Here is a 17,198-nt window from a genome sequence, read left to right on the forward strand (position 1 = left end):
TATTTGAGATATTGTGTCAGATTTTATTGTGGATTTGAAATATGTATTTGAATGTGAGTTTGGAAAGCGGTTTTGGTGATTCCGCTATTTCCAATTTTAAAAACAAATTGCAGCTGCTATTGCATGCCTGAAATAGCTGCCTGGAGGCATTGTAAGTAAGGCCACAGAATTAACTGAGCTTCCTTGAAAGAGATTTTGGACCGAACACCTGAGACCGGGAGAGACTGAAAGTGAAAAAGTGACTAAGTGTGAATCAGAGATGTGCCAGCCATCTGCCCCGTCCTCTACAGCTTTGCTCCTGTTAATAGATGTCTTGAGTCTTGTTAGCAAACCCCCAACAGGGAGATTTGCTTTTGTGCTTTTGTACATGGAACTAACTTTGCAGAAATATCCTGAAGCCACAAATCTGGGACAACCTACACTTCCCACCTCCAGTTTCCAGCAGAGACTTTATAAGATCCACAGAACAACTGCAAGTATTGCCACGCCTGAGCACCACATCAATATTTGATTATTGAACAAAATCCTGTAGTTACATCCTGTGATTTTATTTTATTTATTCATTCATCCATTTTCCTTCAGCTTAGTCTCTTATTTATCAGGAGTCACCACAGCGGAATGAACTGCAAACTATTCCGGCATATTTATGCAGTGGATGCCCTTCCAGCAGCAACTCAGCACTGGAAAACAACCATACACTACAGCCAATTTAGTTAATTCAATTCACCTATAGTGCATGTCTATGTACTGTGGGGGAAACCGGAGCACCTGGAGGAAACCCACACGAACACGGGGAGAACATGCAAACTTCACACAGAAGTGCCAACTGAACCATTTTGTTGCTGTGAGGCAACAGTGCTAACCACTGAGCCACCGTGCCACCATTATTTTATTTTATATTATTGTTAATATGGATGTATTACAGGAATGGAGACATTCATACTCCTTTTGACCTACTTCCTCCGGCATCTTTCTTCTGCCACAGCTACACTCACTGCATCCTTTGATCGTCACGTTACTGTCTGTGTGCACAAGTTTGAGGAGTATTTCATATGCATTTAGGCCAGGACAAATGTGAATGCTATCTTTTCCAGTCAGGCATGTATATATAAATTTATTGCTCACATTAGTTTGTAAATGTCATCAGCACATCAGTTATTGTGCATACAATTATTTATGCATTCTAGCATTATGACCCCCCTATTTTGGGCCTGCATCCAGTCCAGCAATAAATGCAATGCATTTGTGTGTATTTCTTAATTAGAGGTTGATTCATTTTATTAGCAACAGTAACGTACAAAATAATTTTTTATGATGTTTATTTGTTTTACTCTAATTAAATGTAGCCTCAAGGCACTTTGTGACTGTTCTTAATTCATACACATCAAAATTACAAACTTTGACAAAATGTTATTCATGTTTTCATGGTTTACAATAGTAATTTGTAATAATATCACAAGGTTTTATATTTAGTTGCACTAAAAAAAACATTCTATAATTTTGGAACCCGGTATTTCATGTTTCTTCTAAGCCATTTTTTTTTCTTGGGTATCGAACATAGACTGTTAAACATGTGGATATAGTATTCCTGATGTCACCCATAGCTTTCTGAAGAGTGCAAATGAAGCTTCAAGTAGGCCAGGCCAGGAGTTGCCATCTTTCCTGGGTAACCAAAATGGTGGGGTGTGGGCGGAACTGGAAATGCATTTTACTTAGACATTAACGTTACTCATTTGTGTTCTGACCACATGTGCTTGCTTGTATACTATATTAATAATTATGTGTTTACTGATTTTGGCCTTTTAAAAACACAGCTTTAATACATTGAGTCACACCAAACCTTTTTTTTTTACCAGGTTTTAAACACCTTTTTTTCTGCTGTAAAATTGACCGGTCAAAATAGCAGTGTATGAGAATTTGCTCAATTCTGGAGCCATCCCCTAGTGGCCAGTGGATGAATTGCAGTTTCAGTAACATCTGTATTGGTTTCATGGTAGAGAGTGAGAAGTTGTCACTTGGTATAAAATCAGGGGCATTACTTGTTAAAGATATTTTTCTAAAAAATTTAGTTTCTGATATTTCTCACCTTAATTTTATACCTTTTTAATTAAATGCCTTATTTTGGTCACACTGTAAAATTGTACCATTAAAAAACAATTTTTTATCAATATCAATAAATTTAGAAATGCTATAAACGAACAATTAAACGTCTTAACTTTTATAAACAAAATGAAGAAGATAGATCCTAGCACATATTGTGTTGTAACCCAGACAATTAAAGCCTTATCCAAATACTTTGTTTGTGGTTCATTTTTAATAACAAAAACAAAAGCAATGACAAACTGTTTTATTTTATAGAAGATCATTCTTGCGGCTATACAATGCTTGCTCTATGGAACAGAAGAACACTGCCTCACTGTAACAGTCTCATGTACAGCTGAACTGAATTGATTTGATTTCTATAAAAAGGCAGAGTAGAGACTAAAGGCTATAATACCGACTGCAGAAGCAAGCCTGTGCTTTGTTTTGTTGGTCTAGTCTAGACAGCATCTAATGAACACACTGTTAGTGTGAAAAGAAATCTATTTAAAATCTACATTTTGAAGGTATGAAGGGCATTTTGGTGTTAGAACAGGACTACAGTTGAATCACATCCTGTACCCCTTTATTGGATGAGGGTATGATACGGTGACTTCATTTACATTGATTGCAATTTAAGTGTGGATTTTAGTCAGTTTAGAAGTCTTGTAATAAGTAATAAGTTTTCCAATGACTATTTCAACAACGGGCGGTGCGATGTCGCAGTGGGTAGCACTGTCACCTTACAGCAAGAAGGTTGCTGGTTCCAGCCTCAACTGGGTCAGTTGGCATTTCTGTGTGGAGTTTAAATGTTCTCCCCATGTTGGTGTGGGTTTCTCCCGGGTGCTCCGGTTTTCCCCACAAGTCCAAAAGACATGTGCTAGAGGCCAATTGGTTAAGCTAAAGTGGCCGTAGTGTATGTGTGTGAATGAGTGTGTATGGGTGTTTTCCAGTGATGGGTTGCGGCCAGAAGAGCATCCGCTGCATAAAACAGATGCTGGATAAGTTAGCTGTTAATTCCGCAGTGGCGACCCCTGATTAATAAAGGGACTAGCCGAAAAGAAAATGAATGAATGAATGACCATTTCAACAAGTGCCCTAAAAATTGACGTTTGCATGATTTGAACTAAATCTTGACAGAACTAATTGGAAGTGAAAATCAGCTTTCTGAAACTGCTTGATGTTCTGAACTCGATGTTCTTGTTTTAAATTGATTGAACTGTGCAATTGACTATTTCTTTGCATGTTTATGTTTTAGCACAATGTGCAAGCTAGTATAAAGTGTTACTGAAATCAAGGCGACTTGACTTGTCTTTTATAGACTGGAAAGTTTCTGTGGGTTTTTAAGGTTCTTAAAGGGACAGTTCACCCAACCTGAAAGTGTACAATTAATTTACTGAGCATCAGGCCATTTATGGTGACTTTTCTCTTGATTAGGGCTTTGAAGAAGAGACTTTTATTTTGTTTTTCTGCAACATAAATTGCGATTTGAATATAATTTCACCAAATTATTTGAATTGCTCAATTTTTAAATATTTCATTAGTTTAGATCAATTGGGATGATCAAATCTTTTTAAAATGTAATACATTTCAAGCATTTATAAATACAACAGAGCAAAGATAAAAATTCAATAAACAGTGCTATATGTTTTTCTGGGGAATCTTTTCAGTATTCAAGCATATAAATACAGAAATAACAACATAAAATAATATGAAATTCATTGTATAAATAATTTTTTAAATAATCTTTATTGACATTACAAAGAATTTCTTGCTACTCATGAAATTCTCACAGTAAAAAAAGGCTTGAAAATCATGCAGATGATCAGCTTTAGCTCTGTTATGGTTAAACTATGCAGTGACTCCACAAATCTAATCTGTTCTGAACTGTGTCTGATCAACTACAATCCAGACTCAACATATACGGATACAAACATAGCGATATCGATGCTTAAATGATATATTGCACAGCCCTAATACTTATGACTACTGACAATATTTCAGAGCTGTTCACTGAGGCTGTGATTTAAAGGATATAATATTATTGTAATAACAAAATAATCATTTAATCCACGTACTTATATGTGTTTTCTTGACTCTTGAAGTGACTGTAGCTGTTGACAAGCAGTTTTTGAATTACCAAGGATCTCGGTTTCAGCTTAAAATCTTCTTTAGTGTTTTGCTGCAGAAAAGATTCAACTATTTTTTAAGAGATACATTGTTTTTCTCGCAGCCTTGCCAAATCTGTATTGATCAAGAGTTATAAAACACTATTTTGGCCACACTTGACCCTCGGCCTGGTCTCATCACTGTAGCATTTGTACTGACCACAATGCCAGTGCCAAAACACTCCACTGATTCATCGCAGGCTATTTTTCAACACATAGTCCATGTCAACATCAGTAATAGGATCTTAAGCATCCTCATTTAGTTTCATTAGTTGAAACTCTCCATGTGTTTTCAGCAACAGGTTTGGATCAGGACTGTGTTTCAAGGGCATTGTCAGACATGGCGCAGAGTGCACTGCTCTGTTGCTATGACACGTGCTGCTCGAGTCTGTCTTTAAAGTTGGAGATCAATGGAACAGTGAGAGATCTCCACTCAAGAGGGGCAGCAAATAGAGGCTCACAAATGCAAGCTCACGCCTCACATCTCTGCAGTCACAGAGCTTTGTCAAAAAAGCCAAAACACAGCGGGCAGCCTTTTTCCATTCACATTTTAATAGATGCAAACCAAGGAGTGAGTCGACTCTGCAGTCTGATTCTAATAAACGTAACAAGGGATTTTGACAGCTACACTTTCACCGGTTAACAATGGCCCCAATCATACAATGGGGCTGTTTTGTAAATGACCTGTTGTTTTGTGAACATGTACTTCTCAGTGGTGTTTCACTATGGTAACAAGCCTCTCACTAGCCTTGCCAAAAGCAATTAATTTTTTTCCCTGTGTTGACTGTTTTTGTTATGCTGGTTGAACGTTTCTTCACATCCCGATAGCAATTATTAAAGGGTTAGTTCGCCCAAAAAATCGAAAAGTCTGTCAATAAAGGGATAGTTTTAACCAAAAATTAAAATTACCTCATCATTTAATCTCTCTCATGTGGTTTTAAACCTTTATGAGTTTCTTTCTACTGTTGAACACAAAAGAAGATATTTTGAAGAATGCTGGCTGCTGCTGCAGAAAAAAAAGTACTATGAAAGTCAATGGATGCCATCTATCAAAAATTTTCAAAAAATCTTCATTGTGATCAACAGAAGAAAAGAAACTCAAGTAGGACATGTGAAAGATGAGGGAATGAGGGCAGAATTTGAATTTTTGGGTGGACTATTCCTTTACTTACTCACCCTCATGTCATTTCATTCCCCTAAGATCTTCACTTTTCTTTGAAAGACAAATGAAGATATTTTAGATGAAATCTGAGCGCTCTCTCATCCTCCATAGACAGTAACAGAGATGTTCAAAGTCTAAAAAAGGAATCAGAAACACTGTTAAAACATGTCATGTGACTGTGTCTAAGAAGACTATTGTGTGCCAAAAATTGTGAAAACGACTTTGTTTGCCTTTGTCTTTTTTCCATGTCAGGTCAAAGTGTACATTTACTATGGGCAATACGACACTTGCACATACACTTGGTAATATGCTGTAGTGCCCATAGTAAACAGTCATCCTGAAGCAGGAGAGATGTATAATATAATATAATATAATATAATATAATATAATATAATATAATATAATATAATATAATATAATATAATATAATATAATATAATATAATATAATATAATATAATATAATATAATATAATATAATATAATATAATATAATATAATATGTGCACAGTATTTCCATACTATTTTCAAAACAAACATTCACAAAAAATTTTGACTTACCCACAGTCTTTCTCTTCTATTTCTTCTTCTAGCTGTATCCTTCATGAGACACAGTGCTTCAGCGTTTGGATTCGCAGTAAGTATAATCTTCAGTGTCATTACAAATATTCATATTTCTGTCTTGAAAAATAAATATTAATTCATTATCAATATATGAGATCAGAGTTACATTAATGCAGGAGTTAATTGTTTTGGCAATAATATGTGGAATTATATGTCATTGGGCTGAATGCTCTTTGACAGTGGAATGAACATCTGTAGAACGTGCATTCATGAAGGTGAAGCAATGAAGAATCATTGTTGTTTTTCAGTTTGATGCGACGTTAGATGTGCTTTCCTCCATTATAGTGCTGTGGCGCTACAGCAACGCTGCAGCAGTGCACTCGGCCCATAGAGAATACATGTGAGTAAACAAAGACGAGCTGTCTCTGCTATATAGGCCACTGCTTGCCACACAAACCTGCAGCGAATCACTCAAATGATGAACAATGCTACCTTTGTGACCAACACATTGTCAACATATTAAAATATCACTCAAGACATCACTGTCTGAGCTCTTGGTACATTTGGGACTGTGGAAGAACATCTCAAAACAGTCCCGTCACTTTCAACTAAATTCACATTTGGTATGGCAAAACACTGAAGGCAAAAACAACAACACCATTTTTTTCATGCACATGTCAGTTTTAAAATTTCAGATTTTTTATAAATGTGTTTTTCTTTTCAGTCTAATGTAAAGAAAACATCCAAAATACATCTTTGAATGTTTGTTTTTTGTCACACATTATCAATTTGTATCTGTCAGGTTTAATTACATTGGATTTTTTTAAGGTTGTATTCTCAAAATGAGTTTTTTTCTCCTGTAGTGAGCCATAAATCTCCACATTGTTCATATAAGAGAATGGATAGAGAATATTGTTCCATCTTAATTTGCCTAATGTTATATTACATATAATTTTCTGGATGTTTAGAGTATTATGGAGTGATAAAAACTTTTAGGTCTCTAATGTGTCAGTTTTGAACTTGACATCATCCAGTATCTATTGTGCTAAATGTATGCAAATTGGTGCATGTGTAATTAAATAATGCATTATTTGAATATTTAAACCAACACAATGCAATTAGTAAATTTTGGATTTAATGGCTAATTCTTATTAATTTGTCTTATTTGTATATTTTAGCAGGATTTGCTCATTCCCCATTTAGGGATTGATTTAGGGGTGGAGTTTGAGAACACAGGCGAACACGGTTTCCCCCACAGTCCAAAGACATGCGATATAGGTGAATTGGATAAACTAAATTGGCCTTGGTGTATGAGTGTGAATGAGTGTGTATGGATGTTTTCCAGTACTGGGTTGCAGCTGGAAGGGCATCCGCTGTTTAAGACATATGCTGGAATAGTTGGCAATTCATTCCGCTGTGGTGACCCTTGATGAATAAAGGGACTAAGCCGAAGGAAAATGAATGAATGAGTTTGAGAACGCGCCTCCTTTTAAACTCATTCTTTTTTATATGAATAAAAAACATGAATTAATATAAATTAAAATATTTTTTCTCATGATATTGGACTGATTTACAGATATCATTTAAACAAAATAAAATAAACAAACTAAACAAACTGATTTATTTTTAAAAATTATTAAATTATCTAAATGTAATGAATAAATTAAGGAGGAATAGTGATAAATGTTAGCTAAATATTCATTTTCTGCCCGTTTAACTGCAGGCTCTTGCCTTAAGTCTGTTTCTGGCATTCACCTTGGCTGTCTCAATTTGAGACGTATTACATTGATAAAGGCCTGTGCTGCTGGATTCATCCTCAGTCTGTGGGGGCTTGTGAATCTCATTTCTCTGGTCGACGTGTCAAAAAGGTAGATTTATAGTGCAATACTGGAGAAGAATTGCAAGTCTTGTAGCAGTGGCCACTTGTCATCAAGAATCTGAAGGTGTATTGTGAGCAGTTTCCATGTGCTTCACATACAGTTGGTTTTTGTAGGTTTATTATAAAAACCAAAGCACTGTCATTTTTTTCAACCTTGAACCCATATCAGCTACAAAAATATACAGCATTGAGTAGCTTTGATTTTATATATATATATATATATATATATATATATATATATATATATATATATATATATATATATATATATATATATATATATATATATATATATATAAATCAAAGCTACTCGGCTATATATCAAAGCTATGTATATATACACGGGCAAGGCAGTGGCGGAGTAGGGTCGCCAAGAAGGTCACTGGTTCGAGCCTCGGCTGGGTCAATTGGCGTTTCTGTGTGGAGTTTGCATGTTCTCCCTGCGTTAGCATGGGTTTCCTCCGGGTGCTCCGGTTTCCCCCACAGTCCAAAGACATGCGGTTCTGGTGAATTGGGAAGACTAAATTGTCCATAGTGTAAGAGTGTGAGTGAGTGTGTATGGTTGTTTTCCAGAGATAGGTTGTGGCTGGAAGGGCATCCGCTGCGTAAAACATGTGCTGGATAAGTTGGCGGTTCATTCCGCTGTGGCGACCCCAGATTATTAAAGGGACTAAGCCGAAAAGAAAATGAATGAATGAATGAATATATATATACACATATAATGTCTAAAGTCATGACAAACAGGTGATTTTGCTCACATTTTAAGATTATAAGGCTGAACGGCATGAAATGCCATCAGTCTACAAAGATTTCCCAGTATTTCTCTGTTGCAATCGGGATTTCACAATAATTAACCCCGAAAAAGCCAGAGCAAAGCAAACACTATCAGTTTCTGTGGTATAAATACAGCACTACAACATACAAAAGAGAGAGGTCGACTCAGAATATCACTTACCTGATTTATAATGATTTGTTCAGAAATAGTTTGAAATTTTACACTGAGAAAATGCTGTTTTTCTCCCCTAAGCACTTATTATGCCGTCTCTGTCACCATCTTGTGGCAGAACATCAACCATCAGTTTCTTTGGTCTTCTCAGACAGGCTGATGGCAGCCGATGCACTAAATCCAAATGCTCCAAAATGATAAATATTTAAAAATAGACACTATCCTTATAAATTAACTGCATAGTTGCAATCTAAACAACTACATTCTTGCCTTCAAAAGCCTCAAAAGCACATTATGTTGTCCAACAGCAGCAATATTTGTCAACTGTAGAGTGTCCTCTGCTTGTCGCTGTATGTGGGCGGAGTAATACACAAGGGTGAAGGGTGAAAAGGCTGGACGAGAGCTGTTATTTGCAGAATATTGCACGGCTATCAACTATATATATATATATATATATATATATATATATATATATATATATATATATATATATATATATATATATATATATATATATATATATAAATAACAAATGTTTTACTTTTTGACTTAAGGAAATATTTGTTTTTACATTTTTTTGATCTTCTAGATTTTGAATCTTCTTTTGCATCACATCAGATAATCAAAACATTAAATAATTAAACTGCATGAGGTTTACAAGTTTTCTGCTTTTCTCCACCCACAGAGCATGTGTGATACTGGGGGTGATCTTCATCTTATCGTCTCTGTGTATTTTGGGGAAGGCCATCCATGATCTGGCCACCAAACTTCTGCCTGAAGTGGTGAGTTCAAGGACAGTGTGTCATGTTTACAATTCTCAGCAAATCTGACAACTTCATACACGCACACACACAACCGTAATCAAATACACACAAGTTATCTTAGTGTCTAATAACGTCTAATTCTTCTGACTCTTAAAAATGATAAACACTTTGCACGCTGCCGAATTTGATCTTGCAGGTCAGATGTGGATTTTTCCAGCTGTCATGTGCAACTAACAGCAGCGTGTTCAGTCTTTATCCTTTAATTAATCAAAGACTGGCACCTTTCCAAAGAGCTGTGGCATCATCATTTCAGAGGTGGTGATTAATAGTGGTGTGATTTAATCCGTCTCTATTTTCATCTCTTTTACACCGCTGATTATTCCCTGAGGGCTGATACATCTCTTCTGTGACATTACTGAACTATATTTCTATGATCTTCTACCAACAAAATGTTAATGGATATTCAAGTCTGTAAACTTACGGTTGTCTCTGCATCAAAAACTACTACAGTGCCCTTCACTAATTTTGAAACCTTGGTAAATATAACTCAAATAGGCTGTGAAAAAATTGCCTTTAATATGATATGCTATGGGTGGCACGGTGGCTCAGTGGTTAGCAGTGCTGCCTCACAGCAAGAAGGTTGCTGGTTTGAGCCCCAGCTATGCCAGTTGCCGTTTCTGTGTGGAGTTTGCATGTTCTCTCTATGTTCGCGTGGGTGCCTACCAGTGCTCCAGATATGTGGTATAGGTTTCCAAAGACATGTGGTACTGGTGAATTGATTGAACTAAATGGGCCGTAGTGTATGAGTGTGAATGAGAATTAATGGCTGTTTCCCAGTACTAGGTTGTGGCTGGAAGGGCATCCACTGTGTAAAACATATGCTGGTAAGTTGGTGGTTCATTCCGCTGTGGCAACCCCTGATAAATAAAGGGACTAAGCCGAAGGAGAATGAGTGAATGAATGAATGAATGATATTCTATATATAACAGATTCATCATGTAAACTGCAGTGGACAGTGATGTAAACTCAATCTTGACCCTCACGCTGTGCTGCCATAACAGATCCCAGACACCTATTATTATTTCTGTCACCGGCGTCTATGCCTGACTCCAGATTTCCTCATGCTCATTAGCATTTCATAGTCTGAGAAGATGAAAAGCACAGAAACTGCCATGTCCCAGCCAGAAAATAAACACTGAGTGAAAACACTCATTTGCATTTAGATTTTCTTTGATTAAAGAGGTGACATGTACTTTCAGACTGCCAATGGTCAACAACGGAAAAAGGAAAAAAAAAAAATTATCATTAAAAGTTAATAGTTTATAGTATTCATTTCTCTTATTTATTCTTTCTCTCCATGAGTATCCTGATTTAATATAAAAAGTGGCCTCCACTAATATTATACTAATAATATACTCCTTCTTAAATATGAGCAAAGAAGACTGTGATTAAACTTTTGATATTTTGTTCCAAATATTAACTTTAATATTAAATTAAACATCTCTTCTCTTATTGAGAACAAATGATTGAAATATGGCTTTTTCCATTCATTCATTCATTCATTTATTCATTCATTCATTCATTTTCTTTTCAGCTTAGTCCCTTTATTAATAAGGGGTCGCCACAGCGGAATAACCACCAACTTATCCAGCACATGTTTCATGCAGCGGATGCCTTTCAGCTGCAACCCATCAGTGGGAAACACCCATACACTCTCATTCACATGCACACACTACGGACAATTTAGCTTACCAAATTCACCTATAGTGCATGTCTTTGGACTGTGGGGGAAACCGGAGCACCCGGAGGAAACCCACGCCAACGCGGGGAGAGCATGCAAACTCCACACAGAAATGTCAACTGACCCAGCTGAGGCTCAAACCAGCAACCTTCTTGCTGTGAGGTGACATCGCTACCCCCTGCACCACCACGCCGCCATGTCTTCTTTTTTTAAAAAAAAAAAAGGAAATAAATAATGTGTGTCATAATTATTAGAAGCCCTATGATTTTTTTGTGCAATATTACATATTACATTATTTTAGTACACCTGGGTGACTAAGAACCAGATATTTTTCAACCATGACCTCCTGTTATACAGGGCTATAAATACGAGGCCAAACTCAGTCAGTGATTCATCACAATGGGGTAAAAGCAAACGAACAAAGCTCTCAAGCAAAGCTAGTAAAAGAAAGGCTGCAAAGGAAAATTTTAAAAACACTGAAAATTCCCATTTCTACCATCAGGACAAAAAAATAAGACTTGCAGTCAGCTAGAATTGTATTGAATTTTAGTGACTTCCTTAATAGTAAAGTGTGTTGATGGGTGTGCTCTTGCTCTCTACCATGAGAAGTGGCCATAGAGTTCCACTGTTCATGATATCAACTTGAGCTGTGTTAAAAATGTCATATATGTGAATAAATGTGTGATTATCCTACAGTTTAACACTGTTGATAACTCTGAATGGAGAAATCTCATGATTACTGAATGAACAGAATGATAAGTGGACAATAATCTCTAAAATTCCTGCATCCAAAACTACAATACAACCGCACCAAAATCACCACAAATAGTTTAAATGGATTTGAAAGGTTTTCAAAAAAGCTTTCTCTCTCAACAAGCCTTTCTGATCCAAAAACAAATTCAGGCGTCTTTAGTTCTTTTTGTTAAAAAATTAAGCAAAGAATTAAACAAGGTGGCAAGATCCTGACAAAATATTAAATAAAACCTGGAGTGGAAAAAACCCTTACACAAAGCACTGCACTGAAAAAAATTACTCAAAGATGATTCCTTGGATTTACTCAATTTTTTTTACGTTAAGTGGTTGTAAACAATTTATTTAGGCTGAATTTAAACAAACAAATTAAGTTGAACATTGCTCAATTTAATTTGTTTGTTTAAATTCAACACAAATAAAATGTTTGCAACAGTTTTGCATGCAACACTTTTCCAGTGTGGTATTATTTATACACTATAAATAACTATTGTTATTTAAAATTATATTAGCTTTTAAGCTAATTTAATTGGCATTAATGAAAATAAAGCTGAAGCTAAATATTGACATTAAAAAAAAACTGAAATAAAAAATGAGAAATGAAGCTTTCAGTGCAGTGGAAACTAACTTAAATTAGGTAAATTTAAATTGAATCATCAACATAGCACTAAATTAAAGCTTAAAACTTGCACAAAGATCTCTACAACAAAATGAATCAAGTTTATAGTCATATTTAATATTAGTGAATCTAATTTAGGGGATGACGCGGTGGCGCAGTGGGTAGCACATTCGCCTCACAGCAAGAAAGTCGCTGGTTCGAGCCTTTGCTGGGTTAGTTGGCATTTCTGTGTGGAGTTTGCATGTTCTTCTGTGTTTACTTGGGTTTCCTTCCTCCTGTTTCCCCCATAATTCTAAAGATGTAGTATTGGTGAATTGGGTATTGTCCATAGTGTATGTATGTGGGTGGGTGTGTATGGATGTTTCCCAGTGATGGGTTGCAGCTGGAAGGGCATCCGCTGCATAAAACATGTGCTGGATAAGTTGGCGGTTCATTCCGCTGTGGCGACCTCGGATTAATAAAGAGACTAGGCTGAAAAGAAAATGAATGAATATAATTTAAAATATGGATAAATACTTAAAATTGTATATAAATGGTAATAAAAATTCACTACTTCTAAATGTGAAATGTGAATATTCTGCTTCAAATATGAATAATAACCTATACTAACATTTACATATTTATTTAACTGGCTACATAAGTGCCATTGGTTCCATATGCTGACTTATTATTAAGCTGTACAATAAGCATATACAGTTTTTTATAATTTACTTAAAAACATTTTGTTAATCATTAGCTCATTTATTTTAGAAGAAGAAAAAAAGACAAATATATTGGTGTAATTATCTGTCCAATTTTTAATTGTGTGTGTGTTTTACATTTTATAATACAATTACATAATAGGAAGTAACTAGTAAATGTAAAGTGTCTCCTGACAAGCTGATCTGATGTAAGATTAACTGTCATCCCAGATTCCGTCTATTTAATTCATTTTGCCATTCAAACCTTGTTTTGCCTCATAAGTGCTAATGAAGGCGCTTTAGTGATGGATTTGTGCTGGCCGAAAGCCATCTCCTCTGTCAGGCCTCTTCCTGCTATCTGAGAATGGTTTTCACCTTCTTTAATGTGCTGCACTTTTCATTTTTTCATTTTGTTGCCCTGACTCTCCTTTCTCACATTCATTAAACCTTAGCTGTCCGTATTCTCATACAGAAAACAGTGTGGTCCAGTTCATCCACACTGCCAGTCTTAACTAGCCAGTTGATGAAAGTCTGAATTTAAACACAGTCATCGTCTCTTAGCTGTTACTCAGAGATGAAGCTCTGCGTTATTGGAAATGCTGGAGAAATGCCTTCTGGATCTCTGTGTGGGTGGAAAGCAGACGCTCTTAGTTTGGAGAGAAAAGAGGAAGGCAGGAGAGACAAAAATGTCTGTTCATCTGTGATTCACATGAAACTGATTCTGAAGACTGATGAAGGTCATTCATGCATTTCAATTGTTTACGAGGCTTACATTTAGTCTATTATTCAGGATGCTTAAAGGGTTTGGAGATCGTCAGTGTTCATTTGTCTTTGTTTTTTTTCTTCTTGTCATGTCTTTTATTGTTAAACTATGTCAAGTTGGTTATTAGTTTCATTGATTATGTAAGTTAGAGCTGCAAAAGATCACAATTTCGATAAAAAAAACATGTGATCTTTGACAATGATTTGACTGTGTCTGGAACGCCTTTGAGAAGTCAAATCACAGTCATCATTCAGATCTGCGTTTGACCTAGATAGAGCAGTTGACATGTATGCTTACGAAACAGCTTCAGCCTTTAGTCTTGTATTGTCACATAGCTACAAAAACTTGTCATTGAATTCTTTATTTAAGAGATTTGCTCTAAAATGCTGATTCATCCAAGTGATGAAACAAGCAAAGTCTTTGTGATTGAATCATTGAATCATCTTTTAGTCAAATCAGTTTTTTATTTAAATAATTATTCAAATTAAGTAAACCTTTTAGTTGGAGCTTATCAATCATTTGACATAATGGAGCAGAGCATTGCATAAGCCGTGGTTTTCTAAGTGCTTCAAACGGCCTTTAATATAAGCTCATTTTAGAGGAATCACAAAGTCTTGTGTTGGAGAACTGCAGTTTTAACCCAAAAATGACCAGTCTGTCAGATGAAGAAAAGCCGGAGTCAGAGATTTAATTAAAAAATAAAGTTTGCTGAAGATAATTTCCAGTTTCATCAGCAGAATCCAGCTTCAACACTTGCAATGAGTTCATAGGCCGCTCTGCTTACATTCTCAAAACAATATTATACTCGCACATAACTTTATTAACTGCGTCATACATACCTGGTTGGCTTAAATTTCCATGTGCATGTGTGTGTGTGCATGACTCCGAACAATATCTTTCAATGTTTACTGTTATGACATACAAAAGTCAGCCACTCTGGGTATTTAGAGTTGATCCCAGACCTGTAATACTGATCCACAAATGAATAGAACACAGAGATACACACAAAGTACAATCTGTTTCTTACTCAAGGCTGTTTCCAGTACGCTCAGCCGTCTTATCAAAACTGGTTCAAACTGGTACAATCAACACCCAAACTGGCAGCTTGCTAAAACAGAGAAAATATATCTTGCATACAAAGAGATTTACTTAATAGAATGAACACATAGAATGGCAAATAGCTCAAATATAACAGTTGTTTACAATCCTTCAAGAGTCCAGGGGTCTGTTCTTCGTACGTGGATTACTCAGTTAGCAGGATTTATTTTGGAGAGCAGATTTCATACGTTTTATTAATATATATTTTGAACTTTATATATAGTTTAAAATATATATTTACTATTTTCTCAAGTGTATATAACTACTGTAAGAAAATATCAGAATTCGCTACATACTTTCAGTATTATCTTTGCTTGAACTGACCCGATCTAATCATGTTTATATGAAATGAGCCTGCTGCCGAGCAGGTTTGAGCAACTAGAACTGTTTCTATGACAACAACTCTCAGATGAGTTTTGAAGAATGAAACGATCCTGGATCATGTCAAATCGTCAATATCCAAATCCAGGTAATTGATTAATCTACGTACGAAGAACGGACCCTAGGCCCAAAAGGTCATCAAAAGACCTCTGACCCGGCTTGGTAGATCCTGAGGAAACAAAACATTTGGCATACAGAAAAGCAATCACACACATAATATTCCAGTTTTAACCTGAAGTGGAATGACACTAAGGTCATAATATAATTTAGGCTCTTAAACATTCAGCTTTATTAACAATCATGAAGACATAAGAGATTATGCATGTTACTCCATCCTGGAGTGGACATCCATCAGAAAATCCACTCCATCATTTGACTAGATTTTTACTTTGAGCTCTTATATGTCACAGAATCAAGGGAATTATGTGTTCTCAGTTCATGACCTCTCTAAAACATCTTATTTCTGATAAAAGTCTTAATTTTGAAATAGAAATGTTCATGTTTCACAGCCATTGGAAGCTTTTCTGTGTATTCAAAGCCCACATAAATCCATTTTGTGACTTTTCATGGTATCTAGTCTAATCTAATCTAGTCTTCAATCATGCCAGGCTTTTTTCGGTTCCTTAATAAATATTAAATTGGCTACTTTTCACTCGTGCCTAAAATGAGCCGCACTTCATCTCTGTCGCCTTACAGATGCACACTCGAAAGATCTATTTATATTACTGAATGTCGGCACGTTGGTATTTTCAGTGCATCATTTCTTCTGTCTGTCTCTCCTGCAGGATGACTTTCTGTTCAGCGTTTCTATCGTCAGTGGCCTCATGTGTGTCATTCTTGCTGTTGCCAAGTTCATGCTGGGAAGGGTTTTGACCAGCAGAGCCCTAATCACTGACGGTATTACACAAACACACAAACACACACGCACACACACACACACACACACACACACACACACACACGTCATGAGCACATCATATCAGGGTTTTTTTTTTCCAGCTCAGGTTGTTGCTCACAACGTCATGATACTACCTGACTTTTTAAACATAAATAGTTTATATAGTTACTGTATAGTATGTATACATATTTTATAGATAATCATTTTTTGTGATGCACCTAAAGGAAAATTCTGAGCCAAAACTGAAACCAGAAATTGTAGTTGCAGTTGCCTGAAAACTCAAAAAATGCATTGAAATAATTATAACATCATTTGTAAGATATTTAACTCAATAAGGGCGGCATGGTGGTGCAGTGGGTAGGGCTGTCGGCTCACAGCAAAAAGTGCCATGGCTTGAGCCATGGAGTTTGCATGTTCTCCCTGTGTTTGTGTGGGTTTCCTCCGGGTATACTCCGGTTTCCCTCACAAGTTCAAAGCCATGCTGTGTAGTTGAATTGGGTAAGCTGAATTGTGTATGTGTGTCCTAATTCTCCAGGTTGAGGGTTGAGCGTTTGGCTAACGACTCACCTTGTAAAAATGAGATGTTACGAAACACCAACATGGTGCATCTAAATATCAACTTCGATATAAAATGGCCCTGTGAGTAAGTAAGAGTGAGTATTTGTCATGGATTGGTCAGGCTCTCACGACCCCCACTCACGAAGATC

The 17,198-nt window shown here is 36.0% G+C and overlaps 1 protein-coding gene across 1 annotated transcript in view; it reads left to right on the top strand.

Moving 5' to 3' along the window:
* The window catches only part of tmem163a (transmembrane protein 163a), a 67,141-nt gene that overhangs the window by 38,366 nt on the left and 11,577 nt on the right, over positions 1-17,198 (top strand). The window contains exons 3-6 of the mRNA XM_056465257.1: positions 6,002-6,045; positions 6,281-6,372; positions 9,483-9,579; positions 16,379-16,490. Coding sequence (XP_056321232.1) covers positions 6,002-6,045; positions 6,281-6,372; positions 9,483-9,579; positions 16,379-16,490 — 345 coding nt within the window. The remainder of the gene's footprint in view (positions 1-6,001; positions 6,046-6,280; positions 6,373-9,482; positions 9,580-16,378; positions 16,491-17,198) is intronic.

This window comes from Danio aesculapii, chromosome 9 (genome assembly GCF_903798145.1).
Source record: "Danio aesculapii chromosome 9, fDanAes4.1, whole genome shotgun sequence".
NCBI classification, from domain to species: Eukaryota; Metazoa; Chordata; class Actinopteri; order Cypriniformes; family Danionidae; genus Danio; species Danio aesculapii.